This window comes from Cetorhinus maximus, chromosome 16 (assembly GCF_964194155.1).
Source record: "Cetorhinus maximus chromosome 16, sCetMax3.hap1.1, whole genome shotgun sequence".
Lineage (NCBI taxonomy): Eukaryota > Metazoa > Chordata > Chondrichthyes > Lamniformes > Cetorhinidae > Cetorhinus > Cetorhinus maximus.
The window spans coordinates 100,186,545-100,204,946 of NC_135894.1; the positions used below are offsets into that span (position 1 = coordinate 100,186,545).

At 46.4% G+C, this 18,402-nt stretch overlaps 1 protein-coding gene across 1 annotated transcript in view; it reads left to right on the top strand.

The window, feature by feature from the left end:
* Positions 1–18,402, top strand: part of robo2 (roundabout, axon guidance receptor, homolog 2 (Drosophila)) — a 1,135,129-nt gene that overhangs the window by 1,109,461 nt on the left and 7,266 nt on the right. The window contains exons 27-28 of the mRNA XM_078560411.1: positions 4,296–4,478; positions 10,424–10,597. Coding sequence (XP_078416537.1) covers positions 4,296–4,478; positions 10,424–10,597 — 357 coding nt within the window. The remainder of the gene's footprint in view (positions 1–4,295; positions 4,479–10,423; positions 10,598–18,402) is intronic.

An 18,402-nucleotide genomic window follows, 5' to 3' on the forward strand; every position in this document is an offset into this window, starting at 1 on the left:
CAGCAAATAATCAAGGATGATACTTCCAGCGTAGTGTGGAGGAAACACTGCACTGTTGAAAGTAGCAACTATCAGATGAGGCATTAAACAAAAGGGTCTGCCTGCCCACCTCAGGTGAATGTTAAATACCCTGTGGTCACAATTTTGAAAATGAGCAGGGGAGCTTTTATTGGTCTCCTGGGCCAATATTTATCCCTAAGCCAACATCACTGAAAACAGAGGAACTGGGTTATCGCTGCTTATGGGAACTTGCTTTGTCCAAATTGGTTGTTGTGTTTCTCTACCTTACAACAGCGACTAAACTTGAGAAGGTACTTCATTGGCTGTCGATTGCTTTGAAACATCCTCAGATTGACACTGGAACTGTACGTGAATTTAGGCCTGTTGCTTCAACATGGCAGCCCTAATCCCATAAACCCGCCCTGTTCAAATATTCCTCTATCTAATCTAGTCTTAAATATTAACATGGTCGCCTCCTCGATTACTAACTCGCATGGTGCTTTGTGCAGCCTCACATTCTTCTGCAAGAGATAGAGATTAATTGCTGCCCAACAACCCTTCTGCCTCTGAAAATTAACTAATATAAGTATGGAGCCTCATTTCTTCAAGCGTTAATCATTGTTGGAGAATTTAAAAATTTAACATTTTTAACTTTTCCTTTCTGTCTCTTTTCTCTCTCTTTCAATCCAATCTTACTTTCCCTCCGTTTCTCTTCCTGCACCTGATTTAACACTGAATTCATCCACTCTAATTTATATTTCCTTCCCAGTCCTTGCGATGTTAATTTCGCCATCCTTCTGTCTGATCGGTTAAGGAGATTTACTTGTCCTGTTCACCCAGGTCCCAGATTCCCGGTTTTCCCTCGCTGCGTCGGTATTGGCTCACGCTGTCAGCAACGTGTCACGCTTTTTAAAAAAAAAACTTAAAAACCTAAACGTACGCGAACAAGCCTCACTAAGACGAGGCGTTAACAGCAACATCTGGCCCAGTGTACCTGAAACCGTGTAAAAAAGGAGTGCACACCTCACACGGTCCACATCAACGGGTCTAACCGGCACCAGTTCTGGTCCTGGGATTGAAAATGTCTTTCCCCATCCTACATCTGCCCCTGTCAGAATCCACAACTGTGCAAATTGAAATGCCAGGAGTTAGCTTTGAAACAGGAGAAGCTCATCGCCCGGGAAAGGAGTATGCAGTTTGAAAGAGCAATCGCACACCAACATTTGTGTCACGGCCTGGTGTGTAACTGCTTGATCTATTTGAAGTTTGATACGTATTTTTTCAGACTGTCATGTAGCCAATGTCATATTAGGTTTTTGTTTTAAATTAAATTCCCCAAAGCAGTTCTGCTGCCTATTATTTGACATTGTATAGCAGGCAGTGATTATTTCACTGAGCTTAGGTTTCACTGTTACTTCTGCCCTGCATTCTGGTCCAATTAGGTCATTTTCTTTCTCCCTCCATTTTATGTAAGATGTTATATATTTTAAAGATATGTATTAACATGCTGCTCGATTTATGAAAAGGACCACAGCTCTTATGTTTTGCTCACTCGCCGACTTTGCTGTTTTTGTTTCCAGACACTGCCTCATTTCGTTTCAAAGTAGGATCTTACCCCCGCAAACTTTAACCCCTGACCTATGACCTCCCCAGCAGATCCTGTCTCAATTATTTCTTTCTCTCTTTCTCTCTCTCTCTCTCTCTCTCGACGTTCCCCACTTTTCCCCTCATGTGGGAATCTAGAACTAGGGGGCACATATTCAAATTAAGCGATCTCCCATTTAAGTCGGAGATTGAGGAATTTCTTCTCTCAGAGGGTTGTTAGTGTTTGAAATTCTCCTCTCCAGAGAGAGCAGTGGAGCCTGGGGCATTGAATATATTCAAGGCTGAGTTAAGGCAGATTTTTGATTGACAAGGGAGTTAAGGGGACAGGCAGGAGAATGGAGCTGAGACCACAACCTGATCAGCCACGGCCTTATTGAAAGGTGGAGCAGGCTTGATAGGCTGAATGGCCTACTCCTGCTCCTATTTATGTTCTCAAATTCTTATGTTCTTACGTTAATTTGTCTCATTTTAAACCTCCCTCTCCTCAGACTCCCACGATCTGTTGGGTAAATGAGCAATTGTAAAGTGTTCTGCAGCCGGCACAATCCAATGTCCCTTGCCTGTCAATGTCCATTACACTCCTTGCATCATTTTAGTTCACTGTGCAGCTAGGACACCGCTCCCTCCTTCCCCCCACCACGTCTGTATTATTTTCCTGTCTGGAGTTCATGAACTTCGATCGTTTTTTTTTCTCTCTGTTGGCCAGCAGAGCGATCTGACAGCAGGAATGGAGCAAAGAGAGATATATAAAAAAAGGCACGTTGTCATACGATCTAAGGGCAGACTTTAATCCTTCTGAACACCAAGGTCCCACGGGCCAACAGCACGCAAGCAGTTCCCTTTACCTCGTACTGTCTGCAGAAGCTGGGAGACGGACAGATTTCAAACCCATTCATTGTGGCTGAAAGCATAACCAATCTCACATTCTTTGGGGGCAGCACATTCACATCCACACCAGTAAACTTCGGCGTACAAAGCCCCCCCCTTCCAACACCACCCCCACCCCTCCACCACCCCACTCCCCCCCAATCCCACAGGCGGTGCTTATAGCCTAGGACGACACTGCCAATGCTGGTGCTGAGGGAGTGCTGCACTGCCCCAAGTGCCATCTGAGAGGTGGACTGAGGCCCCTTCTTTGCCCCTTCATACAGGTTTCCCCATAGCACTATTTGAAGCAGTTCAGGTATCCCTATAGCAAGAGCACTTATCTGGTCATTTATCTTATTTCATCTTTGTGGGATTTTACATTGTGAAAATTGGCTGCTGCTTTTCCCAGGCTACAACATTGACTTATAAAGATATTCTGAGGCCGTGAGGAGAACTATATAAACGCAAGTTTCTTTTTTTCCTTTCTTCTTTCTATCATTCTGTCTTCCTTCCTTCCTTCCTTCCTCGTACCTTTTCTCGTTTTTTTTTAGCTCTCCCTGATCCCACTTTGAATTTCGGGTGGGTTTTGAGCAGGATGGTGAGATGCAATGGTAACTGCGTAAATGTGGTAGCAAAAGCTCCCCGTTTCTTAAAGGGGAAATGGGACTTTTCTGATTGCCACATGCCCCATGTTGGAAGCGCTCAGACTTGCAATGAATTTTCTTCAGCAGTGAAACAGACAGTTTAAGTCACAATCTATCCCCCGGCCTTGCTGTTGTCCTGTTCTGTATCTGAAAGAAGATATTAATGATACGGGTCCCTCATGTAGTGGAGTGGAACAGGTCAGGTGTGATGGATAGAGTACAGTACCAGAATCACACGTCTGCCGGTAACCTTTCAGTTGCTAAGATCTGTCAAGGATTGAAGCTGTTATCTAAAGCTGTTCAGGGAATCCTTGAGCTTTAAAAATGTAATCTCCCACTCAATGCTGACCTCTCCATCTCGATCACGTTGCCAAGTATCTCATTTCCATGATTGTCTTCAAGTCTTTTGAGTTGCTCTTGGATACCTTGAAGACCTGAAGAAGACGGGAGTGATTGTTTAGTTTTGAGCTGAGGTGGGCTGGGTGGACGAGTGCAGGCTGGAGGGGGCTGGGTCTTAGTTTGCCTTCAAATAGAGTCATAGAATGATTCAGGAGTTGAACATTTGACTTGCTGTTCTTTGAAAGAGTTGCTCAATTAGCCTCACTCCCTCTAGCTATTTCCCCATAGCCCTGTAAAATTTTCCCCTTGAAAATTTTATCGAATCTGCTTCCTCTGCCCTTTCAAACAGTGCGTTCCAGATCACAGCAACTCGCTGTGTTAAAATAAGTCTTGTTTCACCTCTGGTTCTTTTGCCAATCCCCTTAAACCTGTGTTTTCAGATTACCGACCCTTCTGCCACTAAAAATAATTTCTCTTCATTTAATCTATCAAAACCCTTCATGATTTGAACACCTCTATTAAAGCTCCCCTTAACCTTCTCTTCTCCAAGGAGAACAATTCCAACTTCTCTAGCCTCTTCACATTAACTGAAGTTCATCATCCCAGTTTCCATTCAAATAAGTCTCCTCTGCTCCCTCTCCAAGGCCTTGACTTCCTTCCTAAGCTGCCCAGAATTGGGCACAAAGCTCCAGCTGGGACCGAGCAAGTGTTTTATAAAGGTTTAGCAAAACTTCCTTGCCTTTGTGCTGTTTATAAAGCCAAGAATCCTGTCTGCTTTTTATTTCAGCGTGAAATGTTGCTTTGAAGTGTCTCATCAACCTGACCTGCCTTTGTTTCCAGGTTCAATGATTAACGGATGGGGTTCAGCCTCAGAGGAGGAGCGCAATATGTCTAGCCGGCGATCTAGCGCTGTTAGCTCCTCCTCCGACTCCATCTTCACTGATGGCGACTTTGCCCAGGCTCTTGCCACTGCGGCAGACAGGGCTGGCTTCAAGATGGAGGGCACCAGCTTAATGAGGACAGGTTTGTACCCAAAGCAGCTTCCTTGCCAAGAGAAGACTTAGCACGCTTCACTGAGGCTTTGGCTTGGCCTCTCTGTCTCTCTTTCTCCCTCTCTCTCTCTCTCTCTCTCTCCTGTCTCAGATTCTAATCTGGGATATGTGCAAGATTCTGGTTTCTAATGGATTATAACATGCATGGCTTGGGGTGCTGGCAGTGGGCTTTGTTTACCTCTATCTCATGGTGAACTTATCTCAACTCCGGTGCCAATTCGCTAAAGAATAGTTGCATGGTCTTTTGCTCCTTGCTCCCCTGTAGTTTTCGTACCGTGTCACGTAGACATCTATCTTTGGTGCCACCCAGGCCATTGTGCCGGGTTGGATTTGCATCTTTAATGCTCTCTCCACCGCTTTCTCTCTCTCAGGGGTTTGCTGAGACTTACTGTGGCTCCGGCTCTTTGGGCGAGCCCAAACAGCGAATGCCCAAGGGATATTTGACCTTGAGGAGAATCACAGCCAATCTGATTGCCTCTGCTTATCATTCTCCGCACTGACCACGCATGCGCTTTCCATCAGGGCTCACCTGATAGCACTCAGGAGCGGGAATCATGACGGATTTCTCCCCCCTCCCCCCAGCCCTTTCCCACTCCTTCTCATCCCTAAGACGCCGGAACTAATTGTTGCAGCTCCTCACTACCCTCCCCTCCTGCCCTGCTCCAATTTGAATTGAAATAATCCAGCATAAATCAGTGATAGAACCCTAAAGCAGACGGCACATCACTCTTTAAGGACTCATGCCTGCAGTTTTTATATCATTGTGGATGGTAGTGCTCTCTTTTTCCCCCTCAGGCACCACAATAACCTGCATTTATATAGCATCTAGAACCTTGTAAAAGATCACGAGGCGCTTCACAGGCAGACAAAAAAATTGTCACCAAGCCGCAAAAAGAGATATCAGGACAGCTGACCAAAGGTTTGGTCCAAAGGTTCTAAGGAGTGTCTTAAAGAGGAGAAAGATGTAGCGAGGCAGAAAGCGAATTCCAGAACGTAGAGCCCAGGCAGCTGAAAGCACGGCTGCCAGTGGTGGAGCCAAGGGAGCGGGAGATGTGCAAGAGGCCAAGAATTGGAAAAAGCACAGATATCTCGGAGGGTTGGAGGGCTGCCTGGTCTCTTGCCAGTGATGCTTTGAGAAGCTTGGGAACAACTGTTATTTTTCTGCTGCCTCCTGCACTCCCCTTCCTCACTATGATCCCACCCGTAACCCCCTCCCCAGCAATAGGCCCCTCACCCATGCTTGGGAACTCCCCACAGCAGTGTGGTTGATGTCAGGTGCAAGGTAGCATTGCAGAATGACTGCGATTCCACGCGTGGGCAATGCAGCTCCTTGCTTATTTCTGTTCATAGATTCATAGACTCTTACAGCACGGAAGGAGGCCATTTGGTCCATCGTGCCTGTGCTGGCTCTTTGAAAGTGTTATCCAATTAATCCCACTCATTCCCTGCGCTTTCCCCATAACCCGCCAAACGTATCCACTGCAAGGATTCTTTCCCTGTCCCTCCCTGACAGCACTGTTTACCGTCACCACTGGGACTGCAGTGGCTCACCATCACTGTCTCAAGGACGGCTGGGGGCGGATATTAAATGCTGGTGTAACCAGCGATACTCACACCCCAGGAACAAATTTTAAAAATTCAATTTCCTTTGAAAGCTACAACTAAATCTGGACCCACTGTATTTTCAGACAGTTGTTTCAGCTCATAGCTCATGGGACAACTCAGTTCACCCACTGGGACAATCTCATTGGTTAAAACCACAATTGACCATTCTTTTGCCACCATTTCAGCTGCTCCACGAAACATCTCTTCATCGTTGCCCCATGAACTCCTCCTGCTGCCCTCGCCATTCCTGTTCCTCCACCTCCATTCTTACTGCTTTTGAGTCTAGCCAAAGGCATTGAGCTCTCTTCCTCTCACCTCACTTCCTCCCCCCTCCCTTGTGTCCTCTCCCCTTCCCTCCCTCTCTCTGCCCTCACCTGCTTCCAGTTCTCTCCCCTCTTCTCTCCCCTTGTTCTCCCTCCCCATCCACTCCTCCCCTCCCTGCCCTTCCCCTCCCCTGCTCTCCATTCGCCTCCCCTCCTGTCCTGCTCTCCTTTCCCCTCCCAACCCTCCCTTCCCCTTCTCCTCGCCTTCCTGTCCACCTCTCCCCTCCCTACCAGTAAGTCATCCAAATGCCCATTTTTCAACTGTGTTAGTTAAATGACTGCAGTCTGTTGGGGTGCTCGATAGGCTGAACTGGTAGGGGGATCCTTTCTCTAGAAAGAGAAGACTGGGAATGACCCGATAGAGGTCTTTAAAATTATGAAAAGATTTGAGAGGATAAACATGTGGGGAAGACCAGAACTAGATGCCATAAATAAAAGATAGTCACTAATAAATCCTATAGTGTAACCAGCAGAAATTGACCCACCCATTGAGAAAGAGCCGCCATTATACAACCCCAATTGTTTCTTAAATTATTGCAGGGGCCTGCTCCCAATAGTCTAAGCAGCTTTTCATAGACCACTATGAAACTCCCTGAGTCTGGCTGAAAATACTTCAAGAGCCCGGTGATGGAGAGGAATGTTTTCCCCTTGATTACTTGAACAACTTCAGATCAAGATGAAGGCCATTTAATGGGATCAATTCGAGGGAGAAAAGAAAACATCAGAAACAAGCGCAGTACGTGTTAGGAAATTTCCAATGATCCTTTTCGAAGAGGCAACACTATTGGATCAATTCAACCGGGGGACAGCAAACCCATTATTTCAAATGATCCGATTGGAATCAACAGGAATTTCAGTTCAGCGTAATGGAATTGGAATTTCAGATTAAAGTAGCGTTTAGGTCATCGATCCACTAGTGACCGTTCTAATTACCATGTACTTCAGAGATCCTTCTCCTGCTTGTTGGCTGGTTTGGAGATTTCCTTCAAGCATCATGTCCATTTGGGTGTGTGTTTGTTGTTTCCACTATCTCTCATACTAATGACCCTGGATGCTGGGCTCTCCAGATTGCTTTACTGGGCTCTTCACACTTGTCTTGGTCCAATCTCCAGTGACCTGCTGTTCTATCCCTCTCTCTTCCTCTTTCTCTCTCTTCAGTCTCTTTCTTCAGTAAGGTGACTCCAGGGGTGTATCTGATTCCCATTGGTAATTGGAGTCTTCAACAAGCATTTTGCCCCAACTCTTCTAACCGCATTAGGTTTTGATTTACAATGCATTGAGTGTATTAACTCCTGTCTTATATTCTAATAATCACCCCTACATGAAGACTGTAAATACTGTTCATAATTAATAACAGGAAATCTGTGTACTGTTCTGATTGACAGCGCCTGTCATTAAAAATCTTTGTCTTGGATGTAGTCGAGCCAAGCAGAATTGTCTCCGTCAATATGAGCACTTTGGTTTTAGAGAGGTGAATTTGAAAGTTCCTATAAGTCATTTTGGATGTCAAAGGCTCCCATTTTAGAATGCAAGAACCATTTGTTGTTTCTCAGTCTCATGGTTTTGACCTTTTTTGTTATTATTCGTTCATGGGATGTGGGTGTCACTGGCTGGGCCAGCATTTGTTGTCCATCCCTAACTGCCCTTGAGAAGGTGGTGGTGAGCCGCCTTCTTGAACCGCTGCAGTCCATGTGGTGTAGGTACACCCACAGTGCTGTTAGGAAGGTAGTTCCAGGTTTTTGACCCAGCAGCAGTGAAGGAATGGCGATAGATTTCCAAGTCAGGATGGTGAGTGGCTTGGAGGGGATCTTCCAGGCGGTGGTGTTCCCATCTACCTGCTGCCCTTGTCCTTCTAGATGGTAGCGGTTGCGGGTTTAGAAGGTGCTGCCTAAGAAGCCTTGGTGAAGTCCTGCAGTGCATCTTGTAGATGGTAAACACTGCTGCCTCTTTGTGTCGGTGGTGGAGGGAGTGAATGTTTATTGTGGTGGATGGGGTGCTGATCAAGCAGTCTGCTTTGTTCTGGATGATGCTGAGCTTCTTGAGTGTTGTGGAAACTGCACTTATGCAGGCAGTGGAGAGTTTTCCATCACATTCTTGATTTGTGCCTTGTAGTTGGCGGACAGGCTTTGGTGAGTCAGGAGGTGAGTTACTCTCTGCAGAATCCCCAGCCCCTGACCTGCGCTTGTAGCCACAGTATTTATCTGGCTAGTCCAGTTCAGTTTCTGGCCAAAGGTAACCCTCAGGTTGTTGATAGTGGGGGATTCAGTGATGGCAATGCCATTGAATGTCAAGGGGCGATGGTTAGACTCTCTCTTGCTGGAAATGGTCATTGCCAGGCACTTGTGTGGTGTAAATGTCACTTACCGCTTATCAGCCCAAGCCTGAATATTGACCAGATCTTGCTACATATGGACACGGACTGCTTCAGTATCTGAGGAGCCGCGAATGGTGTTAAACATTGTGCAATCATCAGCGAACATCCCCACTTCTGACTTCATGATGGAGGGAAGATCATTGATGAAGTAGCTGAAGATGGTTGGCCCTCGGACACTACCCTGAGAAACTCCTGCAGTGATGTCCTGGAACTGAGGTGATTAACCTCCAACAACCACAACCATCTTCCTTTGTGTTAGGTATGACTCTAACCAGTGGAGAGCTTTCCCATTGATTCTAGTTTTGCTAGGGCTCCTTGACGCTACACTCGGTCAAATGCGGCCTTGAGGTTAGGGTAACCACTCTCACCTTACCTCGGGAGTTCAGCTCTTTTGTCCATATTTGAACCAAGGCTGTAATGAAGTCAGGAGCTGAGTGGCTCTGGCGGAACTTGTTAAATTGTTATGGGCTTTTTCAATGAATTTCCACCAACAACAGAAACTGATTTCATCCTTGGAGGGGCAGGCTTATTCCTCCTCTCTTAGAGCTCAACTTGAGCCCTTTGCCCCATTTTGGACATCACGGAAAGGTGGGAAAGTGAGCTATACTGTCATAGTGGGAGCCTAGTAGTCGCAGAGATTTTTGGGGGGTCTGTATGAAATTGCTGCGTATGCGCGTGCGTGTGTGTGTGTGCACGCGCAGGCATGGACCTACCTCAACTGGAATGGGATTGAGCCTGTGCTGTTAGTGTTAACCTGATCCACACACTAACTATCCAGCCAGCTCAGCTAACTGCAGGTACCACTCCTGTCTCCCCGCCCCCACTGCACTGTGTGTTTAGTATGGAAACCAGTTCCTTAGGAATTCATGAGACAGCACATGGAGGGAGTCCATCTGAGCCCAGCAGGTATGTGTTAGTCTTTGAAAGAGCTATCCAATTAGTTCCTAATTCGCTGCTCTTTCTCAATAAATATTCCGCTTCAAGTATTTATCCAATTTCCCACTGGAAGTTCCGATTGAAACTGCTTCCACCCCCTCTTTCAGGCAGTGCATTTCCGGTCAAAACAACTCGCTGCATAAATTTAGTTTCCTCATATTGCCTCTGGTTCTTTTGCCAATTACTTTAAATCTGTATCCGTTAGTTACCAACCCTTCTGACACTGGAAACAGTTTCTCCTTATTCACTTGAGTGAAACTCTTCACGATTTTGAACTGCAAGGGAGTCGAGGGTTATGGGGAGCAGGCAGGAAAGTGGCCTCAAGACCGCAATCAGATCAGCCGCGGTTTTAGTGAATGGAGGAGCAGACCCGATGGGCCAAGTGACCTTCTCCAGCCCTTATTTCTTATGACCACTTCTATTAAAGATCCTCTTAACCTTCTCTTCACAAATGGGAGCAAATCCCAGATTCTCCAGCCCCTCATCCTTGGCACCATTCTAGTGAATCTCCTCCGAACTCTCCCCAAGGCCTTGACATCCTGTCTAAAGTGCGGTGCTTAGAATTGGTCACAGTACTTCAGCTGGAACTTAGGAAGTGCTCTATGAAGGTTTAGTTCACCGGCAAAGCAAGTCTTTTTTTAACCTCTTATTTCCCTTTGGGGTTTCTTATGCTGACAGGTAAAGGGCCCTCATCACAGAGACTCCAGCCCAGCAGTCCCTTCTCCAGCAGCGGGAGTGTGAGTGCAGCTCACAGCCAGTGCCAGAAATCCAGACCTCCCAAAAAACACAAGCCAGCCGGGGGCAGACTGGAGCAGCCCTCAGCGCCACACCGCAGGGAGGCGCCAGCAGACGGTAAGTTCCCGGTGCGAATGCGGTCCATCAGGCAGGAACCGAAACGGATTGAACAGAGCTCACTTTGGGCGAAGGAGGATGCCAGAAGTGCCTCTGCTCAGGCCGCCCATTATCAGCAAAGAGAACCTGCATTGACATAGCGCCTTCAATGTAGGAAAAACGTCCCGAGGCCCTTACTGGAGCATAGCTCAAAATCAGACACTGTGCCGCAAAAGGAGATATGAGGGTTGATGGTCAGGATATTGATCGAAGAGGCAGGCTTTAAGGAGAGTCCTTAAAGGAAGAAAGGGAGATAGAGAGGGAGAAAGGAGGGAATTCCAGAGCTTAGGGTTTAGGCGGCTGAAGGAACGGCGGAAAGAAAGAAATTAGGGATGTACAAGAGACCGTAATTAGAGGAACACAGACCACGGAGGCTTGTGGGCTGGAGAGGTTACACAGATAGGGAGAGTCCAGGCCATTGAGAATTGTAAAAGCAAGGATGAAAATTTTAAATTATTCCCTATTTCATCTTCCATGACGGCCTCACTGTCTACGTCAATGAGCAGAATGAAATCTCATCTGAAAGATGGAACCTCCAGCAATACAGCACTCCATCAGTATTGTCCCTCTGACAGTGCAGCACTCCCTCAGTACTAACTCTCCAACAATGCAGCACTCCCTCAGTACTAACCCTCCAACGCAGCACCCCCTCAGTACTAACCCTCCAACAATGCAGCACTCCCTCAGTACTAACACTCCAACAGCGCAGCACTCCCTCAGTACTAACCCTCCAACAATGCAGCACTCCCTCAGTACTAACCCTCCAACAGCGCAGCGCACTCTCAGTACTGACCTTCCAACAGTGCAGCACTCGCTCAGTACTGACCCTCTGACAATGCAGCACTCCCTCAGTACTGACCCTCTAACAGTGCAGCACTCGCTCAGTACTGACCCTCTGACAGTGCAGCACTCCCTCAATACTGACCCTCTGACAATGCAGCACTCCTTCAGTACTGACCCTCTAACAGTGCAGCACTCCCTCAGTACTGACCCTCCGACAGTGCAGCACTCCCTCAGTACTGACCCTCTAACAGTGCAGCACTCGCTCAGTACTGACCCTCTGACAATGCAGCACTCCCTCAGTACTGACCCTCTAACAGTGCAGCACTCCCTCAGTACTGACCCTCTGACAGTGCAGCACTCCCTCAATACTGACCCTCTGACAATGCAGCACTGCCTCAGTACTAACCCTCTGATAGGGCAAGAGAGCGCTGCTATATGAGCCAAACTGATAACAGAGTAGAATCTACAACTTGCATTATGTTACATTTTAGGAGTGTGGTGGGAGAGGTGACTGAATGAAATCACTGACATTTCAGTAAAGTTGCTGAGTGAGATTTTTTTCACTCCAACGAAACAATAATAAAACTATAGATTGCGTCCTACCAAGCTTGGGCTCTGTATGCAGAGGCTGTTTTCAGCCGTGTCGCATCCGAGTGAAGTACTGGTGGGTACAGGTGTGTCCCTGTGTAACATTCGGGTACTGTACTAGTGGGGAAGAGTCTGTCACTGTACAACACTGGGGTACAGTACTGGTGGGGACAGGACTGTCACTGTGTAACACTGGGGTACAGTATTGGTGGGGACGGGTCTGTCAGTGTATAACACTGGGGCACAGTACTGGTAGGGACAGGTCTGTCACTGTATAACACTGGGGTACAGTACTGGTGGGGACGAGTCTGTCACTGTTTAGTACTGGGGTACAGTACTGATGGGGACGGGTCTGTCACTGTATAACACTGGGGTACAGTACTGGTAGGGGCAGGTCTGTCACTGTGTAACACTGGGGTACAGTACTGGTGGGGACGAGTCTGTCATTGTATAACACTGGGGTACAGTACTGATGGGGACGGGTCTGTCACTGTATAACACTGGGGTACAGTACTGGTGGGGACGAGTCTGTCACTGTTTAGCACTGGGGTACAGTACTGATGGGGACGGGTCTGTCACTGTATAACACTGGGGTACAGTACTGGTAGGGGCAGGTCTGTCACTGTGTAACACTGGGGTACAGTACTGGTGGGGACGAGTCTGTCACTGTATAACACTGGGGTACAGTACTGATGGGGGCGGGTCTGTCACTGTATAACACTGGGGTACAGTACTGGTAGGGGCAGGTCTGTCACTGTATAACACTGGGGTACAGTACTGGTAGGGGCAGGTCTGTCACTGTATAACACTGGGGTACAGTACTGGTGGGGACAGGTCTGTCACTGTATAACACTGGGGTACAGTACTGGTGGGGACAGGTCTGTCACTGTGTAACACTGGAGTACAGTACTGGTGGGGACGGGTCTGTCACTGTATAACACTGGGGTACAGTACTGGTGGGGACAGGTCTGTCACTGTATAACACTGGGGTACAGTACTGTTGGGGATGGGTCTGTCACTGTGTAACACTGGGGTACAGTACTGGTGGGGACAGGTCTGTCACTGTGTAACACTGGGGTACAGTACTGGTGGGGACGAGTCTGTCACTGTATAACACTGGGGTACAGTACTGTTGGGGACGGGTCTGTCACTGTTTAATACTGGGATACAATACTGTTGGGGACGGGTCTGTCACTGTTTAATACTGGGATACAGTACTGGTGGGGACGGGTCTGTCACTGTGTAACACTGGGGTACAGTACAGATGGGGACGGGTCTGTCACTGTATAACACTGGGGTACAGTACAGATGGGGACGGGTCTGTCACTGTATATCATTGGATCCATGAAGTTGATTCTGATTAAAGTATTGTGAACTGTGCAGAAATGGAGCAACTCTATGATCTTCCCTGATCTGTGCAACAGCGCTATTTGATAATATGTCTTGCATTTTGACATCAGCACACCACATCTGTAGGCAATGCATGCTCTGGAGTTTCTCCCCCTTTGAATTTAGATCGAACAATCATTTTGGGCCAGGATTTACTAGCCGGCTTTAATGGGGAGTGATGTTGTGACAGCATTGCCATACAAACAGCAGCCAAGAGAGTGAGGAGCCATAATTGAGCAAAACTATAAAAACAAACCAAGCTGAAAATGGGCAGCTGTCACATCGAATGTTTGTGCAAACATCTCGCTAGGTCTTGCTGGAAATCTGGCTACATCCTCTTTACCTTAAAACTGGAACCAGCTGCCCTTCGGAATGCTATGTCTGTCACAGTTTCAATGGAGTAACTGAAGGTGACTCCCATAGTGTGCCTGGTGACTTACATCATCTTGTACCCGTGTTTTTCCTCAGTGTGGTGTTCATTGAGGAGACCGATGCCAATACTGGGGAGAGGAATGAGATTGTATTGTTTTGGTGCCTTGTTATGTACTCAGTGCGCCCCAGAGAGCTTGCCACAAACACTTTTCATATCAGACAGCTGGGTGACGGCATCAAGCTCGGCTAGATCTTGGGAGGGCAGGACAGCACGCAGCAGGGGCTACAAATCTGAGGTATGAACTGAAAACGCTGCACTTACTTATCAAGTCATGCAAACAGCGTCTGTGGAGAAAGAGAAAAAGCTAACAGTACCACCACCCAACACCACCTCCATTCTGAAGGAATCGTCCCCTCTGCAGTACCTGGCTCAAGTCCTCTCTCACCCCTTCCACTTCCCATCGCAATTTTGCAAGTGAGCGCAAGAGACACAACATCCTCCCCTTCACCTCCTTGCCCCCCTTCTCACCATCCAGGGCCCCCAACACTCCCTCCAGCTGAAATGGAGATTCCCTTGTATTCTTTTCAATTTCATAAACTGTATTCACCGCACACAATGCAGGATCCTCTACATCGGGGAGACCAGACTCAGATTGGATGACCACTTTGTAGAACTTAAGTCTGTGCACAAACCTGACCTTGAGCTTCTGGTTGCTTGCCATTTTAACTGACCTCCCACTCTGACCTCTCAGTCCTTGGCCTCCATATCTGTTCCAATGAAAACTCAGTGGAAGCTCAACAAACAGCACTCATCCTTCCATTAGGCAAATTACAGCATTCTGGACTCAACATTTATCCCTCAACCAAAATTGCAACACAATTCTCATCCCCATCCGCACAACCCTCCATTGCCTCAACTCTCCCTGCCTCTTTAAGGAGTGCAGGGGAGTTCTCCACATTGTCCTGGATCAATATTTATCTCTCAACCAAAATCAGTGGAAAAAAAACCACATGGTCAATATTACATTGCAGTTTGTGGGATCTTGTTATGCGCAAATTGAATGCTTCATCTCCCTCATTACAACAGTGACTACACTTCGAAAAGTACTTCATTGGGGGTTGTAAAATGCTTTGGGGTACCCTCGGGTTGTGAAAGATGCAATAAAAATGCAAAAGTCTTTGTTCCTATACTATCTCAGCCCCCTCACTGGGAGCTGAGGGGGGAGGAGAGCAGAGGGGGGTGGGGGTAGTCTCTGTGGGAAATGGTGGAGCAGCGGGGAACCTGATGGTTGGGAAGTGCCAGTTTCTCTGCTAGCCTGGCCGGGATGGGTGATAGAGATGTGCTTGCACCAGCTCGAGCATTCCCCCTGTTAAATGGTGCGCCCCCTTCCTGGCCCTGCAACCTCCACCCCCTCCACACTGCAGTGAAAATTCAACCCAAACTACGCACTACGGGACTGGAGTGGGGTTTGAACTCCTAACATCCTGACTCAGATGCCACTGACTGAGCCAACTCTCATTTTCTAACTTCAAATCACAAGCCAAGATTCTCAGCCTCCAGTTGGAAATTCCAGTCACAAACTTTAATGCGAAACAAACTGTGTGTACCTCGTTCGATTCTGGCCTCCTCTTGCTCCACCTTTGGCGGCCATGCCTTCAGCTCCCTAGGTCCCAAGCTCTGGAATTCTCTCCCTAACCCCTCATGTCTCTCCACTGCACTTTTCTCCCTTAAGACACAGCTCCTTGACCAAGCTTTTGAGCACTTGTCCTAAGAGCTTCGTTCGTGGTTTTGGTATCAGATTTTGTTTGACAACACTTCTGTGAAGTGCCTTGGAATGTTAAAGACACTATATAAATGCACTTCTTGCTGAAGGGCAAGCCCAAATTCCCATAGGCAGGGCTGAAATCCTGAACCTAAAGCCCAGAAGATTATTGCTTCGTTCTGTATATTAATCAAGAGAACATACAAAATAGGAGCAGAAGTAGGCCATTCAGCCACTCAAGCCATTCAATAAGGTCTTAGCTGATTTGTTTGTGTTTCAAATTCCACATTCCCATCTACCCATGATAACCTTTGATTTCCTTGCCTAACAAGAATCTATCTACCTCTGCCTCAAAAATATCCAATGACCCCCCCGCCACCACCTTCGGAGGCAGAGAGTTCCAAAGTCGCACAACCCTCTGAGAGAAAAGATATCTCCTCATCTCTGTCCTAAAAGGGCAACCCCTAATTTTAAAACAGTGCCCCCTAGTTCTGGACTCACCCACAAGAGGAAACATCCTTTCCATGTCCACCTTGTCAAAGCTGTTCAGGATCTTATATACTTCAGTTAAGTTACCCCTCACTCTTCTAAACTCCAGTGGAAACAAACCCAGTCCGTCTCACCTTTCCTCATAAGACAACCTGCTCATTCCAGGTATCAATCTAGTAAACCTCCTCTGAACTGCCTCCAACGCGTTTACATCTTTCTTTAAATAAGGAGACCAAAACTGCACACAGTATTCGTGATGCGGTCTCACCATTGCTCTATATAACTGAAGCATAACATCCTTATTTTTTGGTTCAATTCCTCTCAAAATAAAGGTTAGCATTCCATTAGCCGCCTTAATTACATGCTGTACCTGCATACTAACTTTTTGTGACTCATGCGCAAGAACACCTAGATCCCTCTGCACCTCAGAATTATGCAGCCATTCTCCATTTAAGTAATACTCTGCTTTTTTATTCTTCCTGCCAAAGTGAACAACTTCACATTTTCCCACATTATACTCCATCTGCCAGATTTTTGGCTACTCACTCAACCTATCTATATCTGTCTGCACCTCCTTATGTCCTCTTCACAACATACTTTCCTCTACCTATCTTTGTGTCATCTTCAAATTTAGCTACCATGCCATCGCTCCCCTCATCTCAGTCACAGATATAAATTGTAAAAATTGAGGCCCCAACATGGACCTGAACCTAACTCCACTCCACTCGTCACATCCTGCCAATCAGGAAAATACCCATTTATGCATACTCTCTGCTTTCTGCAACCAGCCAATCTTCCATCATGATAACATGTTACCCCCTACACCATGAGCTTTTATTTTCCACAATAACCTTTGATGTGGCGCCTTATCAAATGTCTCCTGGAAATCCAAGTACAGCACATCTATAGGATCCCCTTTATCCACCATACATGTTACTCCTTCAAAGAACTGCAGTAAATTGGTTAGACACGATTTCCTTTCACAAAACTACGCTGACTCTTAATTACTTTGAGTTTCTCTAAATCCCCAGCTATAATCTCTTTAATGATCGATTCTAACACATTCCCCCAGACATCATGCTGACTGGCCTACGGTTCCCTGTTTTCTGCTTCCCTTTTCTTGAATAGAGGGATTATATTTGCTACTTTCCAGTCTGATGGAACCATTCCAGAATCTAGCAAATTTTAGAAAATTAACACCAACGCATCTACTATCTCATTAGCCACCTCTTTTAAGACCCTAGGATGAAGTCCATCAGGACCCAGAACCTTGTCAGTCCACAGCTCCATCAATTTGCTCAGTACTACTTCCTTCGTGATTGTAGTTTCACCAAATTCCTCTCTCCCTTCCACCTTTTGATTTACAACTATTGCTGGAATGTTTTTTGTATCCTCTGTAGCGAAGGCAGAAGCAAAATATTCATTCATTTCATCTGCCATTTCCTTATTATCCACTATTAACTCCCCATTGTCACACTCTAGAGAACCAACACTCACTTTACCTACTCTTTTCCTGTTTAAATACAGTATTCGAGAGGTGGTCTCACCAATGCCCTGTATAACTGAAGCATAACACCCTTATTTTTCAGTTCAATTCCTCTCAAAATAAAGGATAGCATTCCATCAGCCTTCTTAATTATTTGCTGTACCTGCATACTAACTGTTTTTACATTTCTAGCTGGCTTCCTCTCTCTAATTTATTTTTCCTGATTAACCTTTTAAGCATTCTCTGCCGTTCTTTATATTCTGATCAATCATCTGACCTGCTTCTCATGTTTGATGCTTTCTTTAACTTCTTTAGTTAACCACAGATGGTACGTCCTCCCCTTAGAATTTTTCTTTATGGTAAGAATATACTTATTCTGAGTATTCTGAATTATCCCCTTAAATATCTGCCACTGCGTCTCTATTGGTCTATCCCCTAACCTAGTATTCCAGTTCACGTCAGCTAGGTCAGCTTTCATGTCCATATAGTTGCCTCTATTTAAGTTTAAAATACTAGTCTTAGACCCACTCTTCTCCCTTTCACTCTGAGGTCATTACTTACTCCTGTCACATTTCACAATGCCAAGTCTAATATAACCTGCTCTCTGGTTAGTTCCAGAACTCTAAGAAGCTATCTCAAAAGCATTCCATGAACTCCTCATCCAGATTACTACTGCCAATCTGATTTTTCCAGTTTATGTGTAGATTAAAATCTCCCATGATTATTGCCGTCCCTATATCATAAGCACACAATATTTCTTCTTGTATACTTTGTCCCACATTGTAATTACTGTTAGGAGGGCCTGCAGACCACTCCCACTAGTGACTTCTGTCCCCTACTATTCCCCATCTCCACCCAAAACAATTCTACATCCTGATCTCCTGAACCAAGGTCAT